At 35.7% G+C, this 21,313-nt stretch overlaps 2 protein-coding genes across 7 annotated transcripts in view; one reads left to right on the top strand and one right to left on the bottom strand.

Annotated features, from left to right (window-relative positions):
- Window positions 1–15,807, bottom strand: part of TPR (translocated promoter region, nuclear basket protein) — an 85,189-nt gene extending 69,382 nt beyond the window's left edge. For 2 of the 4 annotated variants that reach the window (XM_042926059.1, XM_042926060.1), the window contains exons 1-15: window positions 15,788–15,807; window positions 15,091–15,399; window positions 13,270–13,374; window positions 11,051–11,124; window positions 9,436–9,532; window positions 7,784–7,887; window positions 7,257–7,421; window positions 6,681–6,773; window positions 5,725–5,805; window positions 5,558–5,645; window positions 4,693–4,833; window positions 4,168–4,259; window positions 3,698–3,895; window positions 1,504–1,611; window positions 140–366 (exon numbers count right to left, since the gene is read on the bottom strand). In XM_042926059.1, coding sequence (XP_042781993.1) covers window positions 140–366; window positions 1,504–1,611; window positions 3,698–3,895; window positions 4,168–4,259; window positions 4,693–4,833; window positions 5,558–5,645; window positions 5,725–5,805; window positions 6,681–6,773; window positions 7,257–7,421; window positions 7,784–7,887; window positions 9,436–9,532; window positions 11,051–11,124; window positions 13,270–13,374; window positions 15,091–15,241 — 1,724 coding nt within the window. In that variant the 5' untranslated portion in view covers window positions 15,242–15,399; window positions 15,788–15,807. Of the gene's footprint in view, window positions 1–139; window positions 367–1,503; window positions 1,612–3,697; window positions 3,896–4,167; window positions 4,260–4,692; window positions 4,834–5,557; window positions 5,646–5,724; window positions 5,806–6,680; window positions 6,774–7,256; window positions 7,422–7,783; window positions 7,888–9,435; window positions 9,533–11,050; window positions 11,125–13,269; window positions 13,375–15,090; window positions 15,581–15,787 lie in introns of those variants that run through there. The other 2 variants (XM_042926061.1, XM_042926062.1) reach the window with 2 other exon arrangements.
- ODR4 (odr-4 GPCR localization factor homolog) overlaps window positions 15,636–21,313 on the top strand; it is an 80,080-nt gene continuing 74,402 nt past the window's right edge. For 2 of the 3 annotated variants that reach the window (XR_006199089.1, XM_042926063.1), the window contains exons 1-2: window positions 15,638–16,205; window positions 18,655–18,775. Coding sequence is in view for 2 of the 3 variants with exons in the window: in XM_042926063.1 (XP_042781997.1) it covers window positions 18,677–18,775 (99 nt within the window). In the remaining variant the exon portion in view is untranslated. Of the gene's footprint in view, window positions 16,206–18,654; window positions 18,776–21,313 lie in introns of all 3 variants that reach the window. The other variant, XM_042926064.1, reaches the window with a different exon arrangement.

Here is a 21,313-nt window from a genome sequence, read left to right as displayed (position 1 = left end):
AAAAAATTTTTTTTGTATTGTTGCTCAATTCTTTTTTCCGTTAAGTCATCATATTCCCAGTTTACAACACTATTAGGGACACGTAAGAACTTTTTAATAAATATTTTTGCTAAACAAACTGAGGTAATCAGTTGCTTACTTGGATGAAGTTGTTTCTTGTTCCTCTCTTTCTCTGGTTTCCCCAAGTTCCCTAAGGGCCACTAAGAGACGTTGATTTTGCTGTTGAAGTTCTTCAATATTTCTATAAGATACTAGATGCTGTGATATTACTTCAGATGAACTACTTATATCAGCGGAGCTCACTTCCTCATCACGAATTACATGATTACCCCTTGCTTCCTCAAGTTCCATCAAAAGCACTCTAATCTAAAAACAAAATTTTAATATATTATCAAATAGCATTGACTTTGATTCTGGAAATGTTTAGAATAAAAATTTTCAAATGAAAATATTACTTTATGAAAGCCATCAATATTAAATTATCTTAATATCAAGATTGTTTTAGATATTAAAACTTAAATTTTAATGGGAAAAACTATTTTTCATTTCTATAAAAGTGTCAATGAAAGCTGTTGTTTTTTTTTAAATCACCAATTCACAATTCTAGAAGGATGGTCCCATTTTTGTAAAACAGTGGCCAAATAAAACACAAAGAAATATATACCTGTGTGTGTGTATGCTTGCACTTGCATGCTTATGTATATATTGTATGGTGCGGAAGAAGGACAGCATGAAAAATAGATTTTAATTCCATTCATATGAGGTTTTCATGTATGTGCGTAAACCTACACATAAAATTGAGGATAAAATATATGAACAAGATAGATCTACATTCTTGACTTACTCAGTTGGGAAAAAAAAAGTCCCAGAGTAATGCATATAGCATGGTTTTATTTCAATAAAAACAAGAGGGGGGGGGGGGGAACGCACCTGGGTGGCTCAGTCAGTTAAGCATCCAACTTCTGATTCTGACTCAGACTCAGATCCTAGTCTCACAGTTCACTGAGTTCAAGCCCCGCACTGACAATGCGGAGCCTGCTTGGGATTCTCTCTCTCCCTCTCTCTCTACCCCTCCCATGCTCATACATGTGCTCTCTCAAAATAAATAAAAAAAACCAAAAAACAAAAAACAAGGAATGCTTATACATGTTCATGAATGTTCACCTGTGTCTGCATATATATGAAAAAAGACATGAAAAAATGTTAGCACTGGTTATATTCTGGGACTTGAGTAGGAGGCAGAAACTTTTACTTATCCTTGAATTATATCATTTATTACAATCGGTACTTGCAATTTGAAAATTTATCAAGTACTTAAAATATAAATGGGAAGGGTGATGAAAAAACAAAAAAACAATGACTAGCCTATAATTCTGTTAGAGTAGTATCCCTAACTGATGAGAACTTCAGATGCAGTAGTTCTATCTTAGATACCTGCAGATTCGATCACCACTGGGCAGTCTATACAGAAAAAAAAAGAGAGAAGAAACAAAAAATTCTAACCTGTTGTGAAAGATCTTTTATTTGTATTTCCATTCTTTGATTGTCTCTTTCAAGCACAGATGAATGTTTGTTAGCTTTATCAGTGTCCTCCTGCAATCGTTGAATCTCCTTTAAAACATAAATTCTAATGAAAATTCTGTATTCCCTTCTAAGATCTATACCAATAAAGTAGTTATATGAACAATAAAAATACACAGTGCTCAACTACTTCTGTATAAAATAGTAGTTTCTAAAGAGTTACTTCTCTACAAATATGAACACATACACTTCTTAATATCTCAAGTACTACTTATCATTATGCTAATGCAAATAATGGAGAATTTGCCACTCCGAATTAACTGCAAATTACAATTATACAACCACATGAAATTAATAGTGTATATCAAATAACATCACACAAATACTCTCAAAAGCTGTGTTACTGAGATGAAAACAAAGGACTGTATTTTAATGCTAATCATTAATACGTTGCTTATCTGCAAATACATATCAAAAGTAAAAAATGTTGGGTAAGGGATGCATAAAACTTGTATAAAAAAGGCATCAGGAATTAATTCTAAAGAAGCAATAGCCAATGTTTCAAGGCTGTTAAAAAAAATAGCATAAGCAGTGCCTTGCTAAGTTTCGCATCACAATATCACTAGGGATTTAGGGGCATACTTTTAAGGAGCCTGAAAAAAGCACAAAGTTTGTTGAAATCTTATACTTTATCTCAAATCCATACAAATTTTGCCTCTTGATGAGTTTTTTTTTACATAATAATGTTTTAAATACTATCCAAGTGAAAGATGGCTCATATTTATCCTGTGGTTTCAAGTACCTGAATGCACTGCCCTAAAGGTATGCATAAACCATTTTCTGTAGAAACAAGTATGTAACAAAATGAAGAAGGCAAATACTCATGAGAGATGGCAATGATACAAATCTGCTGAGTTTAAAATGGGATTAACTACGATGCCAAGGAAGAAGCAATTTGGTTATAAAACTCTTAAGTATCTAACAAATGAACATCACAGAATCTAGACTGGAGGACACATGATATTGGTTATGGACAAAAGATTCTACTATAAAGAAAATACAGAAATTATCTATAAATTCTTTACTAGTTTTAAAAAAGTATGTAAAGGATTTTTATTGTTATACCTGCACATTAGTGAAAAACAAATAGGTTTTTTCCACAATGACCATCTGCCCCTCTACTTCACTATCCTCTTCAGACAATAAGCTCCAGGCAAAACACTCTCAACAGTGAGAAACTCAAGATGATGTAATTATAGCCAAGGGACTTCTTTTCGAACAATGGGGTTGGGGGTGTGTGTGTGTGCAGATTTTAAATGCCAATATTCTGTCAAGGCAAGACTGACAGATGTCATATAACCCAGGAGAAAGAGACCATTAAATATAATATACCCTGATTTAAACTGACAAGTAAACTGTAATAGCAACAGCAACAAAATTTTAAGTTTGAATTAAGGACCCTATTTATTTATACTAATCTCCAGGAAAAAAAAAAAAAAAAGAAACTGATCAGTTTAGAACAGCAGATACAAATGGATTTAACTGAATTTTCTCAATAAAATTTGTTTAATAAACTTTGACTACTTCTCAGTAATATTAATAGTTGTACCCTAAAAGCAAAATTATCAGAAAGTTTTTTAATCATTATCTAATAAAAAGGAACCTTAAAAGGGAAGATATTTGTGAATTTCCTTGGTACTTCCAATTGGCAAAGAACAGTTAACAAAATAATGTACATAAATATTTGCCAAATTATGAAATGTTATAAAAAAGGAGTTCTCTATGGTCAAACAATGTTACCATTTCTAGATAGAATATCAGAACCTGACTGACAAGGAATGACTGTGACAAATTTAAAAGAGTTCTATTACAAAGAGACTGTTATTTTAATTTGAAGAGAAGCCCAGCGAGATTTGGCTATTCATCATCCACTAGAGAATCCTACAGAAAACATCTCTAATGTCTTAAAAAATATAAAAGGCTCCCATAATTTTAGCAGAGTAAGAATAGAACATTTCATTATTACAGGTGTTTAATAAAGTAGAATTACCCTATTGCTGAAAAAGCACGATTAGCCTTTCCCAACTCAAACACTTTAATTCTAGGAAAGAATTACCTAGTAAATCATGTGTCATCTAGATTTTTCCCACAGCTAAAATTTAAGAATGGAACCAACCTTCATAGCTTGTTCAAGCTTAACAGATAAACTTGCCACAGCTTTCTGAGCACGTTCATACTCCTCACGCTGGCGTTTCAAAATTGGTGCTTTAGCTTCAACTTCTTTCACTATTTCATCTAGATATTTATTAATTCTTTTATTCTCTAGTTTCTCCAAAAGCAACTGATCCTGAGTTTCCACATAAGCATTATACAGCTGAAAGGAGAAGAGGGATTGTTTCAAATCTGAGCATAACAACAAAAGTATATACCTGTAATTGATACAGCCTCATAATAAACATGTGTTAGCACTTACATAAGACATTAATGTTTATTTACTATGTTGTAAGAACCAGAAACCAAGAAAGCTTTTCTTGGAATGTTCCAAGAAATCATTAGATGATTTTAAGAATAATTTTTCTCAGCATTAAATTTCAGCAAATTTCCTTTTGCTGAAGGAAAACAGTAAGATTTAAATACCATTCGTACCTCAGTTAATTTCATGCCAGGCTTCACTATCTTAGCTACAGCTGCTGCAGTAGGAGACATGGCTGCAAGTTCTTCTTCAGATAATATGGCTCCTGTGCCAAGACATAGGAATCTAGTGTATTTCTGTAATATTTCAAACTAAAGCCACTAACAGTTTTTTCAAGACGAGTAAAATGTGACACCTATGAAGCATTATATACAAATTCCTATGTGGATTTTACAATGGGGTATCAAATTGTCAGGTAACATAATCCAATTCTAAAAATCATGCAGTTAAGTATAGTTAAAGATATTCTGGAAGTTGACACATACATTATGTGTGATCAAATGATAATTATACTTGACAATATAGTAAAGATACAGATAGATATTAATTTTAAAGTAAAAAATTCTAATTCTATAAATTAATGGAGTTTCCTTTATCACAACTTGATAAAGAAATACTATTAGCGGAAATTAGTAAGAACTATGTAGGAAGTTCTAGTACTTCATTCAAACCATTATTAAGTACCTATTAATCCATACCTTTACGTTTTGTGGCAGAAAGCAGGTCATTTGCATTCTCTAATTCCTTCTCCAACTTTCCTATTTTCTCAAGCATTTCTTTTTCCATTTGATCTTTAGATTCCTCCACTTCTAGAAGATGATCTTGAATTGCTTTATTGGCTAAAAACATTTTTAAAGACAATATCCAAACATACAATTAAAATCTTGGAAGTTTATAAAACGTAACAGAATAGTCATTATTTTTCCCTTCAGTAGACAACATTAAATTGTAGACAGGCTATGGTTTATGGCTGACAGTCACCCTCTGAAAGTTCTTGCTCTACATTCCTTAAATGTCCTAGCCTGGTGAATCTACTTCTCCTTTGGATGTCTCCAATCTAAGGGGAAAATAAGGGAATTCAGATTGTAAAGAAGTGGCTCTACGTAAATTCAGATTGTAAAGAAGTAGCTTTATTCTGATCTTTAGAACACAGAAAATGACTGGAAAAAGATCATACGAAAATGAAGAATATAAGAAAATCAAAGACCCTAAAAGACACAATTTACAAACTGAAATGTTAGGCTTATTTATGGAGTAAGAGAATACCCAAACTACTCATCAAGTAAGTGTCTCATAAATGGAAGAAAAATTTCCTTTAGAAATCAGACCATATATAGGATTATAAGATGAAAAAAACAGAAAACTAGTAGCTAACTCTATTTTCAAAATAGAAAATATCTGCTGAAAATAGAATTCAAAGTTTCTTACTCCAAGAATCTTTCTTCTATACCAAATTTTGTCTCTAATAAGATTGCCTTCCAAATCCAACAACCTACACAAATGTGAAGAAAAAAACCACCTTTTATCTAAAACCAAAAATAATCCCCATAATTTAAATCTTACCTTCTCCAGCTTCTTTCAAAAGTTTGTGCAGTTCATCTACTGCTCGGGTCAGTTCATTGCTCTTTGCCTCGGAGTCATCAGCAGCACTCTAAAATTTAATCTTACAAAGTTATTTGACATCCAAAAATGCAACAGTAGGACACTAAAATGTGAGGCTGGGCATTTACCTTGTATAGATTAGAGAGTTTTATGTGAGCATTTAATTCATTGTGGAATTTCTCTTCCATACTGGCCTGCTGTTCCTTGGCCTGCAAAAAAGACCCAATTACAGCAGTCTCATCTGAACTGAATTTAGAATGCTTATCAAAGACTAAGATAAAAAATACAATTTACAAAGAGATAAAAATTAACATCAATTTTCATGATAAAGGTGAATTACCTTAAAAACAAAAATATGTTTTTATCTTAAAGTGTAATACATAAATACTAAAATTAACCATACTCATTTTCAAACAATATATTGGATATTGGATAAACTACGTGATTGCCTTTTCTGGGTCTAGCTATTTTAACCTAGCTACATCATATCAGTATCCTGGCCATTTTATGGTGCCAGAAATAGTTCACAACATGAAATCATTTTAAAAATAATAGCGAGGGGCGCCTGGGTGGCGCAGTCGGTTAAGCGTCCGACTTCAGCCAGGTCATGATCTCGTGGTCCGTGAGTTCGAGCCCCGCGTCAGGCTCTGGGCTGATGGCTCGGAGCCTGTTTCTGATTCTGTGTCTCCCTCTCTCTCTGCCCCTCCCCCGTTCATGCTCTGTCTCTCTCTGTCCCAAAAATAAATAAAAACGTTGAAAAAAAAAAAATTTTTTAAAAATAATAGCGTCATAAATGCTTTTTTTTTTTAATTTTTTTAAATGTTTTTTTATTTTATTTTTGAGACAGAGAGAGACAGAGCATGAGTTGGGGAGGGTTAGAGAGAGAGGGAGACACAGAATCCGAAGAAGGCTCCAGGCTCTGAGCTGTCAGCACAGAGCCCGACGCGGGGCTCGAACTCACAGACGGTGAGATCGTGACCTGGGCCGAAGTCAGAAGCTCAACCGACTGAGCCACCCAGGCGCCCCGCCTTATAAATGCTTTGACGATTTTATAAAAGAGAAATTTTAAAGTGGTCTTCTATACCTCTTTTAGTTTGGTCAACAGCTCTTCTACATGTTTTTGAAGATTCTCATTTGACATCTTCAAGCCATTCATCTGTTCTTCCATTCTGGAAACCTAGGAACAAGAGAGTTGGGTAGAGGGAAGATGTTGTATTAGCTGAAATTAATTTTCAATTACATAACATAAACGTATGTTTCGATAAATATGCATAAAGTTTAGCTGCCAAGTGAAAGCAAAATAATCCCCAAACCCAAAAAAGGATTTCATATAAAATATGTATATGTAAGAGAATGAAAAATAACAGCTCACAGAACAATACACTTGGATTTAGTTGACAAAATTTATCACCACTTCTTAAACAAGTCTTAAAGATATATAAAAAAATAGTAGAGAGTATCAAAATTCATCAAAGAAGATCTTAAAATATTTAATTATATGCAACTGGTTCATTTCCTAGGCCAAATGTTTGAGTTATGTCCTCCACATTTCTAACATTATAATACATTTCATTTGGTATACCCATGGAATATTTTTGTAATAACCTGGCACATAAATGTAAGTTTTAACCAAAATGAAAAAAAAGTTTTACTAACTTACCTCTTCTTTTTTGTTTTCAAGATTACATTTAAGCTCTAGAATCTCATTTCCTTTTTCTCTGCCAAGAGCCAGAAGTTCATCAGTTTTAGTTTTCAACTCTGTATTCAGCCATGTATTCTGATTATGTAATAACTCCTTTTCTTGCTCCAAACGTTTTTCTCGATACTAAAAATATCCAAGAAAATCATGTTTACAATTAAAGACAATATAGGGCTAATAAAAGATTTTGTCTGTAGCTAAAGAACACAAGCAGAATCTTATTTTAACGGAAATAAGTATTTGCATGCATTCTTAACAGAAAATAGGTAATCAGGTAAGATAATCATATCAAGAACTATAAGAAACAAACATCACATAAACACTTCAATTAAAATGGCCATAATATTTAATTAATTCCCTGATATTAAACAAAAACAAAAACACAGATTTTAATCACTTTATAGATAACCTGCCCACATTTAAAATTTAATTTAGGGAGTTTTAAGCAAACATTGTATTTTGTGCATTAGAAATTATTTGTTACTTGCTTTAACAGAAACATCAGAAGCTTGAAGTTCATCCAGTTTTAACTGAAGATCACCCTTTGTGGCATTGCTTTCTTTAAGTTTTTCATTTAGACGTTTAAAATCCTCTAGAAAGGTCAGAAGAGAATTTGAAAATAATGACTAATTAATGTTCAGAGAAACCAAACATCAAAGATACATCTCTAGAAATACAAGCAATTAATACAAAGTAGTTCTCGACTTCTTTATTTTGTTTCTGTCATACTTAGTTATAAATTTAATTTAAACATGCAGATGATAAACCAAATTTGTGCACCCAAGCCAACATATAACTTACACTGGTTATTTTAAATGCAGTATCTTAAGCTAAATATGCAAATTAGCATTAATTTTCCTGATATATACTTACAGATCTATTAAAATTTCATAAATAGCCATTTAAGTTAAAAAGCAGTGATAACAAAAACCTACTCAACAGAGCCAGAACATGTACATGCTTAGTTTTCTATATACTCCTTACAGCAAAGTTTTATTAAATTTTTTTTTTTAATGTTTATTTTTGAGAGAGAGTGAGCATAAGTGGGGGAGGGGAAGAGAGGGGGACAGAGGATCCAAAGCAGGCTCTGCAGTGACAGCAGTAAGCCCTATGTGGGGCTCAAAGTCACAAACTGTGAGGTAAGGACATGAGCCATAGTTGGATGCTCAACTGACTGAGCCAACCAGGTTCACCTACATGAAAGTTTTTATTAAAAAAAATTCCGGGGCACCTGCGTGGCTCAGTTGGTTAAAGTGTCCAACTCTTGATTTTGGATCAGGCCATAATCTCATGGTTCCTGCGTTCAAGTCCTGCATCAGGCTCTACACTGATGATTGAGATTCTCTCTTCTCTGCCACTCCCCTGCTTGTGTGTATACCCTCTCTCTCTCAAAATAAACAAACAAAAAAAAATGTTTCAATTTTATCTACCTATTAGTTGATCAACTTCATCAACAAATACTCTGAAGTAACTTTTCTGAGACTGGAAAAGTATAGTTACCTAACTGAATAGTACTGTATAGCAACATAAATAATTGAAAATTCTTCCATTAATAAAACTTCAAAAATTTTTAAAAAGTAACCAAAGGGAATTTGATACATTAAACTGCTTAAGAGTCATGTTTACCTTAAAACATCAACTGTTTCACATACTATCTACTATCTATCTTACGTACGTGTGTTACTTAGCTTATGTTCCTGCCTCGTAACTCCTTCAGTCTGTAGTTTTAAATATAAGCTCTCCTTTCAGGTTCTTCTACATATCGAATGTTTATGGACAGTTTATTCCAGCAAGTGTGTCTGTATAAAATGAAGGAGTTTAGCCTCTACAACTAAACACTTAAACTGCTTCCAATCTGATGTTATAAATAACGCTGTAGTGTTAGCATGTAAATCTCGGTTCAAATTACAACTTCTTAGCGATGTTTTTCATTTATGCATACTTATCTAGACACTGCTTTAAAACCTTGGTAATGATCTACAGACAAACGAGTGGCAGACACAATAGGATATTACATTGAATTATATTCTGCGCTATGACAAAGAAACACCAGCAACAGAAATGGACTGAGGATTAATTCCTAGCACTGTAAGAAGAGACAGGAAAGAGTGAAGTTAGAGCCTAAAGTATTTTCTCATACCTGTTAAATATTCAAGTTCTTGAGATAGTCTCTCATTGGTTCTAACTAAGTCTCTTTTCTCAGCTTCTAATTCTTCTTTTGTCCTTGTAAACTGGCTCTATCATGTAAAGGAGAAGCATAATACATTTAAATTAAAAAATAAAGTTGATTAATCATTATAGGAACTTGAACACAGAACTTTAACATTAGCTGTGGTTTAAGAATGGTTGGTTTTTCCTTATAACTTAATACATTTAAAAGTTTAAAAATTACCCATAATCTCAACACTTCTATTTATATTTTGCAGTTTTAAAAATTATTTTTCATAGCTTATGAAAAAATTTCCCATATCATTATTTATCACTTGGAAATGTCCTAGTTACTTAAACATGACTTTGTAGACAGGACATTTTATTTCTAATTTTTTGCTGCCATAAAATACAATTATGATGACTGTCACTGTATTTACACCTTGGTTCAAATTATTTTTTTAAGAAAGAGCCCTAGAAATGGAATGTCTTAAAACCTTTAATATATTTTGTCAACTGTTTTACAGCAAGATAATGGCAATTAACATGCTTTGATTCATAAGCACCAATCTCAAGCCACTCATGCCAGAACTGAAGATTAAAAAAAAAAAAAAAAAAAAAAAAAAAAAAAAAAAAGAAATCAATGTTCACAGGAGGAGGTAAAAAATAATTACCTGATTGTTTTATCTGCATTTTTCCTTAAAAATTTTTTTTTTATTTTTTTGCATTTTTCTGATTACAAGTAAAGCAGAGCAACCTTTCACATTGCCATAGACCATTTGTGCAGCTTCCTGTTGTTTTTTTTTTTAATTCCTTTGCCCATTTCCCCCTTGAATGATTTTTCTTTAAGGATGAAAGCAGTCATGTATTAAGGATCCAAACAGTCATATTTTAAATGAAAAATACTTAATAGCTTCCTTGTGTTTTAGTTCTATGCAGAAAATTTTAAATTTCTATTGGATTAAGTCTAGCACTCTTTCCCATTGTAAGTACCTTTAATATACCAAGTACATTTTAATTTCAAATCAAACACAAGTTTTAAAAAAGCAATAGCAAGAGGCTGACATTCCATCTAGTTTCTCACGGACTATGACCACTTTATTAAACCAATGGGTGACCAATCCTCATGATCATATTCTATCTGTTATTCTTCTTACTACTCTAAAATGATTATTATATGGATTCACCCATATCCCCAACCAGATCACAATAGTTGAAATACTGCCTGAGCAATAGTAAACATTAGAGAATTTCTAGGTAGGTTAAGTAGGTGGACAGATAAATCTGTGAATGTCTATCCTACCTACAGTTCTATGGCACTTTATTTACAACGTGAATTTCTGGAAAAAAATCACAACCTTAAGAACTACAGAGTTAAAAGCAAGTTCCCTTTTATATTAAGCACTAATACATTCTGATGAGTAAAAAAAATGCTCAATCAATAAAACACATAAAGGACCAATTAAGGAATATATATTTATGCATTTTTGTTTAGTGATAGAACACGCTTCATTTTCCCATTAAGTAATGAGTAAACACAACCAGAATAGAATACTTCCTCAAGTATCATGTTTATAGTTAGCTTTATTCACAAAAATAACTTTTACCTGAATGGCAATATTGCGATCCTGAGCAACTTCAAGTTCTTTATTTTTCTCAGTTAGTGCCTTCAGTTGATTGTCTGAATAAAAGGAATTTTATGAACTTAAAAACTGCAATGACGGTTTTCATCCAATTGCCACCCATATGTATTTCAAAATGAAGAAACTGAGACTCAAAAAGACCGAGTTGTACATTCCAAATTCATGAATATTCCAAGTTTACTTGTAGACCAAATTTTTAATTGTGCTATCCTGTCTCCAAAATCACATTTTTGATCATTCTAACCAACATTTACAGGAAAACGCATATGTAGTTCTCACGTTTATCATTTTTCCAGGACATCTCTGAGTCAATCATAAAGAGTAAATTATATTTACAAATAAGAAAATTGAGTAAAAAGAGACAAAACCAAGAAAGTAAATAACAACATTTAAAGTATAGAAAATGTATACAGAGCAAATAACAATAATGGATAATTTTAATTCAGCTTGTTTATCACTTTAAAAAGAGCCTTTACCATGGAGGGAAAAAGTTATGCTTGATACTGAATTATCAAACCCACAATCTCCACTCATAATGGTCTATCTTCCCTTGTACAGTCTCTCCCTTAAATGCACACAAGTAACTAGGAAAAATATACTTCCTGAAACTTTCCTCCATTAAAATACATCTATATTATTTACGTGCTAGTAATTTAATGACTAAATACGTTATCACTATTTCTGATCTTAAGTTCTATTTAAACAGTTGGCTTATTATACAGAAAAATCTTGTTAAATTAGTGTAAATTTTCTATTTTGCACTTGTATTATTTGCTGCTTTCCAAAAGCACAGATTTAGAAAGATAAACTAAAAAAACACAAACATAATTGTATACTCCTAGAAGGCATACTAGATGCTTATTATACAGAAAAATCTTGTTAAATTAGTCTAAATTTTCTATTTCACACTTGTATCATTTGCTGCCTTCCAAAAGCGCAGATTTAGAATGACAAACTAAAAAAACACAAATATAATTGTATACTCCTAGAAGCCATACTAGATGCCTTGGGTAAATAGACTCATACACCTGAAAGTATAAAATAACCAAACTTATGCAAAACTGTGCTAACTTCACACAGGAAGGACTGCATGTGTACTGTTCAGCACAGTATCAAGTACATAGAAGACAAATGATAGGTTACCCTCATCTTTTCCAGATCTCATAAAAGGAGCAATAATCCAGTAATTTTCCTGAAATTCTTAAGTACCACAGCTCTACAGACCTAGTTATCATGCCAAAACAGAACTAAATACAGATGGATGAACCAGATGTAGCTACTCGAGAAATTACTTACACCTTCATTACACGTGTATATATATCATCGTACATATATGTCATATTTTTAAAAAAATTAAGTGCTTCAAAATGAGCTGAAAAAAACTATGACCTAAATACTCGATGGCCACAGACCTGGTTAAATAAAAAGGTTGAAGTGTTAACCATTCTCTTGATTATTAGCTTCTGTGTTCCCAATCAAATTAAAAACCCAGCTATCCCTAATAATACCATGTCCCTACTCTAGAAAGCTCTTGCCTGACATTTGCTTTCTTCTATCATAAGCAAAACATATAATACACATCATTTTCCTAAGAAATGCCACGACCTTTAACTAAGATCTTGTGTACCTTCTAGAACTTAATGATAGAAGGAAACTAATTAAAAAGGAAATTACTCAGCTTTCACAAGAAATGGGCCTTAAAGAGGAAATATCCTGGGATTCATACACATTTGTAAAAATTGTGACAGTTAAAATTATAATAATAGAACGAATAGGCTTTAATCTTCAACATGCAAATAATAAAGTCACTCTCCTTAATCACACTTTCCGTTGCATAATCCTTTATGACTTTTTATTTTTTTTTTATTTTTTTTTCCTATAAATTTTAGGTTCTTTTATTCTATTGATTGCTTTATGACTTTTTAAAATGCTTTCAAACATCTCTCATTTGATCTGTACAGTTGTGTAAGCAGACGGACAGGTGGTTCTAGCCATTTTATATGTTACGATTTACATGTGGCAAAAGAACTTTTTAACAGCAGAATTGGAACTCAGATCTCCTGACCATTAAGCCCTATGACAATCAGTATTTTCATAAATAGTAATGTTTCCAGGGCACACAAAAAGGTATCTAAAAATCTCCATTCTCCAAGAATAAAATAAGGACACAATTAGATACTTACTGAGCTTCTCGAGCTCAAGCCTCAAGCTTTGGCACTCTCGGGTTTCATTCACAAGCCTCTCCTGACTGTGGGACAGCCTCTTCTCTATCTCAAAGTATTGTTGTTCTTCAGAAGAGCAGAGAAAAAAAAAATCAAACACACATGTGCACATACTGTCAATACTGCTACTTATTTTTAATAACATTGATTTTAATAGTTAAGACACAGTATTTGAATCTCACTCCAAATAAGAGAATTTAAGTAAAGGTACACAGAGCACTGAAAGGACTTTAACATTTCCTTATATACTTATCTATATATGTATATATGAACATATACACGTATATGAAAGAAAACAAGAACTAAAGAGTTTTACAAATTACTTCTCTGTCTATTCACAAGACTGAAATTCTTCAAGGTAGGCAAAATCTCTTATCTTAGTATTTTCCCCACACATTACTTTTTAGCATAAAGCTGACACACGTACAAAAAACCTTACTAAATGGAGAAAGAATAATTAAAAACTGCTTTGTTTTAAAAGGTTGTGTAAACAGACTCATACACCTGAAAGTATAAAATAACCAAACTTACGCAAAACTGTGCTAACTTCACACAGGAAGGACTGCATGTGTATTGTTCAGCACAGTATCAAGTACATAGAAGACAAATGATAGTTATGTGTAAATTAATGAAAAGGATGCTGTATACAACCTTCAGTGCTGGGATTCAGGGAATTATTAAAAAAAATTTTTTTAACGTTTATTCATTTTTTGGGAGAGAGAAGAGAGACAGACAGAGACAGCATGAGCGGGGGAGGGGCAGAGAGAGGAGACACAGAATCCGAAGCAGGCTCCAGGCTCCGAGCTGACCGCACAGAGCCCTGTACGGGGCTCGAACTGATAAAACGAACTGATAAACCGTGAGATCACCACCTGAGCCTAAGACGCTTAACCGACTGGGCCACCCAGGCGCCCCCAGGGAATTACTTTTTAACACCAATTCTGCTCGATAATTACATTTTTTTGAGGTGATAATGTATTCAGAATTTTCAATCAATTTAGCAAAAACAGCACCATAACCTCCCCCCCCCCCCAAACCAAGAAACTTACAGAGTTTCTATTTCTAACCATAATCACGGTGGTCTTAATCTCTCTCCAAGGATGTTCAAGTCACTGTCGCCGGTAACTTTACTTGAGGGTCTGCTAGAGGTATCTATAAACAGGTCTTGACATACTTCCTATTAAACTCCAGCTTTTACAGAGAAATCCAAGGTATCAAACTTACTTAACCTATTTACGATCGCTGCGTTTCCAGCGCTGTTATGCACCTACTCATTTTTGTGAATATCGACATCGTTACTGGATCCGCTCGAAGGGCTAAAAAACAGAACTAGGTGCACGAAGTGGTCAGTTCGACAAAGGCCTTTGAAGGCAGGTGACCGGAAAACTGAGCGGCAATCGCGAGCATTTTACGCGCCACGTAAAGACACGGTACTCTAAGCTTAGAGGGAGAGGGGTCGCGCGGACTCTGGCTAGTCCGGGGTAAAGAAACCCAGATCTTCACAATTTGTGTGCCGACCAACGTTAAGTGTCCCTATGTGAGACTACTCTAACTACAAAGAAAACGGAGCTAAATGTAAATTCAGTTTCAAACAAAAGGGCTCCTTCCTTTCAAACTGTGAGGGAAGCAGGTAAGAGAAGGCCTACAGGAGGGCGAGGCAGCACAGGGAAGCGATGCCATCAGCGAAGTCGTACGCAGAAAGCGAGCTTGCAAGGGGAGAAGACCAGCCATGGCTACGGAGTCGGGCCCAGAACCACGGGCGGGAAGAGCGTCGCCACTTACCACTCTCCACCTTGAATTTCTCATGCCGCCCCTTCAGGCCATCGATCTCGGACTGCTGGTCGGCAAGGAACTTTTCAAGTTTGTTCTGGACGGACTTAGGCAGCTTGTTCAGTTCCGTGCGCTCCAGGACTTGCTGCAGCACCGCCGCCATGTCGATGTGGCCGGGGGCCGCGGGGCCAGCGGCCGGCGGAGCAGAACCGGAGAAGAAAGGCGAAGACCAAGAGGACCCAGAAGCCTGGGCGCCCGCCTCGACCACCTCGCTCCGGGGCTCGCGCGCGCCTGCCCGCCGGAGACTCCCGCGGCGGGACCCTGGGAAATCGAGTCCTGCGTTAGGCGCCGCCGAACGCGCCACAGCGCCCGCGCCCGAAGTGCGCGCGCAGCCGCCGGAAGGTGGGCACCCTGGATATCCGAGTTCAGAGGCGGCCTCTGACCCGGCCGGGCACTCCGATTTCCGGCTCCCCAGTCCACACGCTTCAAGCCCCACAGACCTGTGGGAAATGTAGTGTTTTTTTGTTTTTGTTTTTTTTTTTTTTTTTCCTCAATCCCTTCGGCGAGCCTGATTGCGCACCGCCCATTCCGCTTCCTCTTTTCTCCCCGCCCCCCGGCTCTCCTCAGGCCGTACGACTACTGTCCGCGAGATGGCGCCACGGAGTATTCGTCAACTCACGTCCCTCCCTGAAGAGCCAGGCGACCTTACCGTCAAAGCTCCGGGATGCCATGGGTCGTCCTCTTTGGCGGCTTCTAGACACTGAGCCACTAGAGGGCATCGGTCCGAACACGGTTGAACGGCAGGCGCCGGGCTACGGCCACGCTCTCAATGGCGCCCGGAAGGGGGCGGGGTGGCGACCGCAGTCCCTTTGGCTGAGGTGCTGCGATGAAGGAAGGGGGGCAGCGTGCGTCATCAGTATGTGCCACTTGACTCCCGAGACCCTGGGTTTGGAGTGGGAAGTGAGGTGTGGGAAGTCTGTCGCTTTCTGATGAATTCATTGGCTGTGGAATTTGGACCCGAGGGGAATCTGGCCCCTGGAGGCTGGTTCTTGCACCTTAAACCCCTTTCTCGGGAGGACGGACGGTTCGACAGGTTTGCCTGTCATGCGTGCAGAATCTGACTGCAGGTGAGTCGGCCTACGGGTGTAATACGTGAGTGTGAGGGTTGAGTGTGTGCACTCGGGCTCAGAGAACCTCCTTTTGAAGGAAGGAAGTAAGGAAGAGACCGAGTGTAAGAAACATATGGGCAGACATTCCGGCACGAGATTCAAGTCCAGCTTTGACAAAACTTAACTTTGTTTAAAAAGGCATACTTAGAGCCTGTGTGTGTGTGTGTGTGTGTGTGTGTGTGTGTGTAGCGGAGTAACAGCCAACAGGAATTTAAGGCGCTCGTTTCATTTTTCTTTGTTTTAAGGTGATACTGCAGAAAGTGTTACCATATGTTTCTACTTCTTGAATGGAGAAACTATATACAAAAGTTTTGTGTTGTAACAAAAGTTTTAAAACACACTGTTAAAAACCGCTTATGACCCTGCCTCTATAACAGAACTACTTGTTTTCAGATCGTAATTCTGTGACTTTTAAGCCGAACCTGTAGATTATTTCATATTTAAATATGCCTCTGAAAGAATTTATTAGGTCCTTTATTGCAAATGAAGTATTCCTAATGTCATTCTCCTGCAGTTCCCACAGTAGCAGCCCTTTTGTGAATATCAATAAGGAAAGATTTGATTTTTCTCCAAAGTATTTTATGTAAGCATGTTAACTAAGGTTGCTGGTATGGGTAGCACTGTCTTAGGTCCCTAGCCCACTATTCGTGATTTGGAAAATGCAGATATTCTGTGTTTGGACCCACAGAGTCCTAAAATTAGATGGGTTTTCAGACTTGCCTGATCCAAATTCTTTATTTTGTAGACTAGGAAATCTCTTTTGTAGAGATTGAGCTGTCTCAAGTCACAGTGCTTGGACAATTTGCATAGCTTATGCTGTCACACAATATTTCAGGATAAATTGAACTGTATTAGACAAGATGTACATTTTTAGTAGGGTTTTTGTAAAGTATGGTCAGCTATAAAAAGTTTTGAAGAAGCACTAAAGTAATATGGTTACTAGGTGATAGTTTGGAAAAAATAGGATTGCAAAGTTACATTTCATTACTTTGGAGTCATTGTCACTGCTTTTTCTTGAAGAATTAAGGATTATTAAGACAGAAGGAAAAGTAGAATAGCACAATGAAGAAGAGGAAAGTTTAATATGTTAAGGCACTATTAAAAATGGAAAGACTTTAAATTTATAGCAGCGTTACTGATTTAGATAGGCAGTTCTAGACTTAGTCTAAAGAGAAATTTTGTGCAAACCCCATTTACTTGCACACTTGTTGGAAAAGAGCTAGGAAGAAATGTGATGCATTTTGAGACAAAACTGAACAGGCTTTTTTGAAAAAACAACACCCTGTAGACAGTTTCAAACTGGAACCAATTTGCTGGGCTTTACTTTTGGAGTAATGGAAAAATCATTGTGACTGGTGATTTTCTTTACGGGTGTCAGATATGCCACTGCAGCATACTTATAGTTGCCTTGGCTTTATTGTGCCAAAAGTTTGAAATCTTTTCCAGAACTCAGATGACTCTTATTCCTATTCAAAATGCTGCAGCTGTCATCCATAAACTGGAAAGAGAGAGCAGAACAGGAGTTACCCTTAGTAAAGGGTTAATTGAAACACCAACTATGATTCCTCAGTATGAACATAGCATTTAAGGACATGGATTCTACAGCTAGACTGCCTAAGTTGAAATTCCACTTTTGCCACTTACCAGCTTTGCTGCTTGAGCAAGTTCCTTTTTTTTTCTTCATCTATAAAACAAGGGTTATTAAAAAGGGGGGGTTATAGTAATAGTACCTACCTCATGGAGTTTTTGTGAATATTAGGTATTACCACATGTACAGTACTTAGAACAAGGCTTTATACAAAGTAGAAACCACGTAAATGTTCATTATTCTTGCATTGCTATTTATCAAACTTCATAATTCTAATTAGACTGTGAGTTACTCAAGGGTAGAGGTCAAGTATTATTCATCTTTGTGCCATCCGACCTGGCTCAATTTCTAGCACATAGTAGTTCTTCATAGTATGTTTATTGAGTAAATGAATTTGATTCTATCTCCCAATGAGCAGCTCAGAAATTGTCTTCTTTCCTGTTTTTGAAATGAGTACAATGAGGCTCAGCTTAGACTATCAAAGATGTTACAACTAAGGAGTAGCAAATTAAATAAAAAAAATAGGTGTGTTGACTGCTAGGTTGGTTTCCTCTCCCTTATCTTGGCTATAGAAGTGGGTTTTATCTTTTATGTCAACTCTAGTTGATTGGTAATCATTTCCAGCAACACTGTATTGAGGACTCTGAAGCTACATTTAAACTTTGCGGGAAAGAATTCCCTATTTAATAAGCAATCTCTGCAAGGCATGGGATAGAATCAGGGTAGTACCACTTCTGTCTGTATACAACCTCCATGACAAAAACATTGCAAGTTATACTTTTACTTAAGAATGCCGTATATTTTTTTCTCATAATTTAGGAGATAGAATTAGTTCTCAGTAATGGGAAGAACCTACATCGTAGAAGAGGCTGTTGGCCAGTATCTTTCAAACATAAATCTTCAAGGAAAGGCTTTTGTCTCTGGTCTTTTAATTGGACAGGTATGTATCTTTTAGTGCATTTATTGATAAAACAAATTACTTGTTTATTTAAAATTAAAATATGCTGTTTAACAATAAGCATAAGGTTAGGGAATGGAAGAATGGGATGTAAAAGAAGAACTTAATATGGATCTTTGAGGAAAAATATAGAGAAGCAGGACAGACCCCAAGTTTGCTTAAGTGAGAACACATTTCCTTTTGATAATGTAAAAGTAAATTATAATGTAAAAGAAACCCCAAAATTAGAATTTTACTGACCAGATTATACGTATCTTAATGTCTTTCCAAGTGTTTTATACTCTCATCTAATCTTTATTAATTCCTGGTTGTCTAATTCTTTGCAAAAGTAGCTTTTGACAACTTTATTTCCCATTGTTTATCTTATCTCAACCTTGGTGGCGATAGTGGGCATGTCTTTGTTACATGCTATGGTATCCATTTTACTGATTTTTTTTTTAATGTTGATTCAGTGGAAAGGGAGGAAAAGGGAATAGGAGAAATTTGAAAATTAGACAAATTTTATTTCCCTTTTAGAGTTAAGCCTTAAAAATCAACACAAAATGGAACAGAGATTTAGACAGTTATGTTAAAAAGCATAAGCACCTGCTGATTTATCGTATAATCAGCAGGTAGGACTGGTCAGCAGTATAAAGCGACAACAAAAGGAGAGTCACAGACACACTGGCCTACCTCCATCTAAACACTAGTTAGAGAAGAGTGCACTGTGGCCCAAGGGCTTGATTTTGATGCCTAGGAGCAAAAAGTTCTATTGTAATAATTTTCTTTCTGAGTATTTTATCATGATGATTTAGAATCTTCTAATTGTGTAATTAATTTTTTTGTTTTGATTCTATCCAGATTTTCAAGCTGTTTCCTTTTATAATTTGGTGCCCTCTGTTACCTACTTATAAAGAATGTACTGTCCAGAAGAGTCATGTGTTCACACCCGTTCATGATATTCTTGTTTTCAACATCATTCTGAATGAGCCTAGTTAATGTCAGTCTAGCCCTGAGAGACCGGTTCATTTTCAGGATTTTCATACAGCTGATTTCCTAACTTGTAACGCAGAGGGTAGACCCTGTACTATTCACACAGATAATACCACCCTATGAGGCCTCACATTAGGTAGCCAAAGTACCTCTTGGCAATAATCTGAACTACTTTGTGATTCAGGTTACTTGTATCCAATATGGGGCTCTTTTTGCTAGGAGTTTTTTTTTTTTTTTTTTAAATTTATGTGTTTATTTGAGAGAGAGAGAGAGCGAGCGAGCCCACCTGGGGAAGGAACAGAGGGAGAGAGAGAGAATCCCAGGCAGGCTGTGCACTGTGTCAGCACAGAGCCCAATGCGGGGCTCGAACTCAAGAATCATGAAATCATGACCTGAGCTAAAGTCAGATGCTTAACTACCTGAGCCACCCAGGTGCCTTAGGAACTTTTCATTTAAGGTTTTCGACTACCCTTTATTTAAGAAAGTTTAAGGGAATGAGAGTCTCAGAAAAAGACGTAGTCAGTAAAGATAAAAGGTCAGGGAGAAATACCCTTTTCCAAACTTGCCTCACTCGTATAGGCTTCTAGAGCTTGGCAAAACCACCATCTTACAAATAAGCCTCTCACGTTTTAAGATCTTCCTTCTAGTCTTTCCTTCTATTGCCTTTTCATCCCTTCTGGTATGTTTCTTCTTAAACTCATCACTTTCTCCTTCTTCAAGCTTGCCTGTTTCCTACTCTCTGGGTCAGTTTTTTCTTTTCTTTTTTTTTTTTAAAGTTCTGCTTTCTTAATCAGCATCTACCTTTTCCTGTGTGTATATGAATATAACTTTCTGGCAAAATTACTTTTGTAGAAATAATTTCTCTTCCTTTGCATTCTATTCCAGGATGACACTCAATAGGAGTTTCAGGTCATGTATGAGAATGACACCATGCTAACTGGGTTTATCTGCCTTGTTTTTACTTTTTCTTTATAGTGTACTTTCACTGTAAGGAGGTTGAGCTATTAAAAGTTCCCTAAATTTATCTTTACTTTTTTTAAATGTTTTTTTTTAATGTTTATTTGTTTTTGAGACAGAGAGAGACAGAGCATGAACGGGGGAGGGTCAGAGAGAGGGAGACACAGAATCTGAAACAGGCTCCAGGCTCTGAGCTGTCGGCACAGAGCCTGATGCGGGGCTTGAACTCATGGACTGCGAGATCATGACCTGAGCCGAAGTCGGCTGCTTAACCGACTGAGCCACCCAGGCGCCCCCCTAAATTTATCTTTAGATAGCTCACCTTTGGTTACCATTTAACAGTTATTAAAACTGAGGAACATAAATCTGATATCACTTCAATTATGTGTCCCAAATCCCGTTTGTTTTTCTGTGGACAAACATGTACAAATTCGCTCTATCATTGTTTCAGTGAAACTAAGACACACAAGATAATTTGTTGCTTTATTTTACTGAGTTTTTATATTTGCTGAGCCATCCAATCTGTTCAGATTATTTAGAAAATAAATATAACTAGAAAATTGACAAAGCGTTTTATCTTTTAGTTAAAAT

Source organism: Panthera leo, chromosome F3, assembly GCF_018350215.1.
Source record: "Panthera leo isolate Ple1 chromosome F3, P.leo_Ple1_pat1.1, whole genome shotgun sequence".
NCBI classification, from domain to species: Eukaryota; Metazoa; Chordata; class Mammalia; order Carnivora; family Felidae; genus Panthera; species Panthera leo.
The sequence above is the reverse complement of the archived record's forward strand: the minus strand, read 5'-3'. Positions and strand labels throughout refer to the sequence as shown.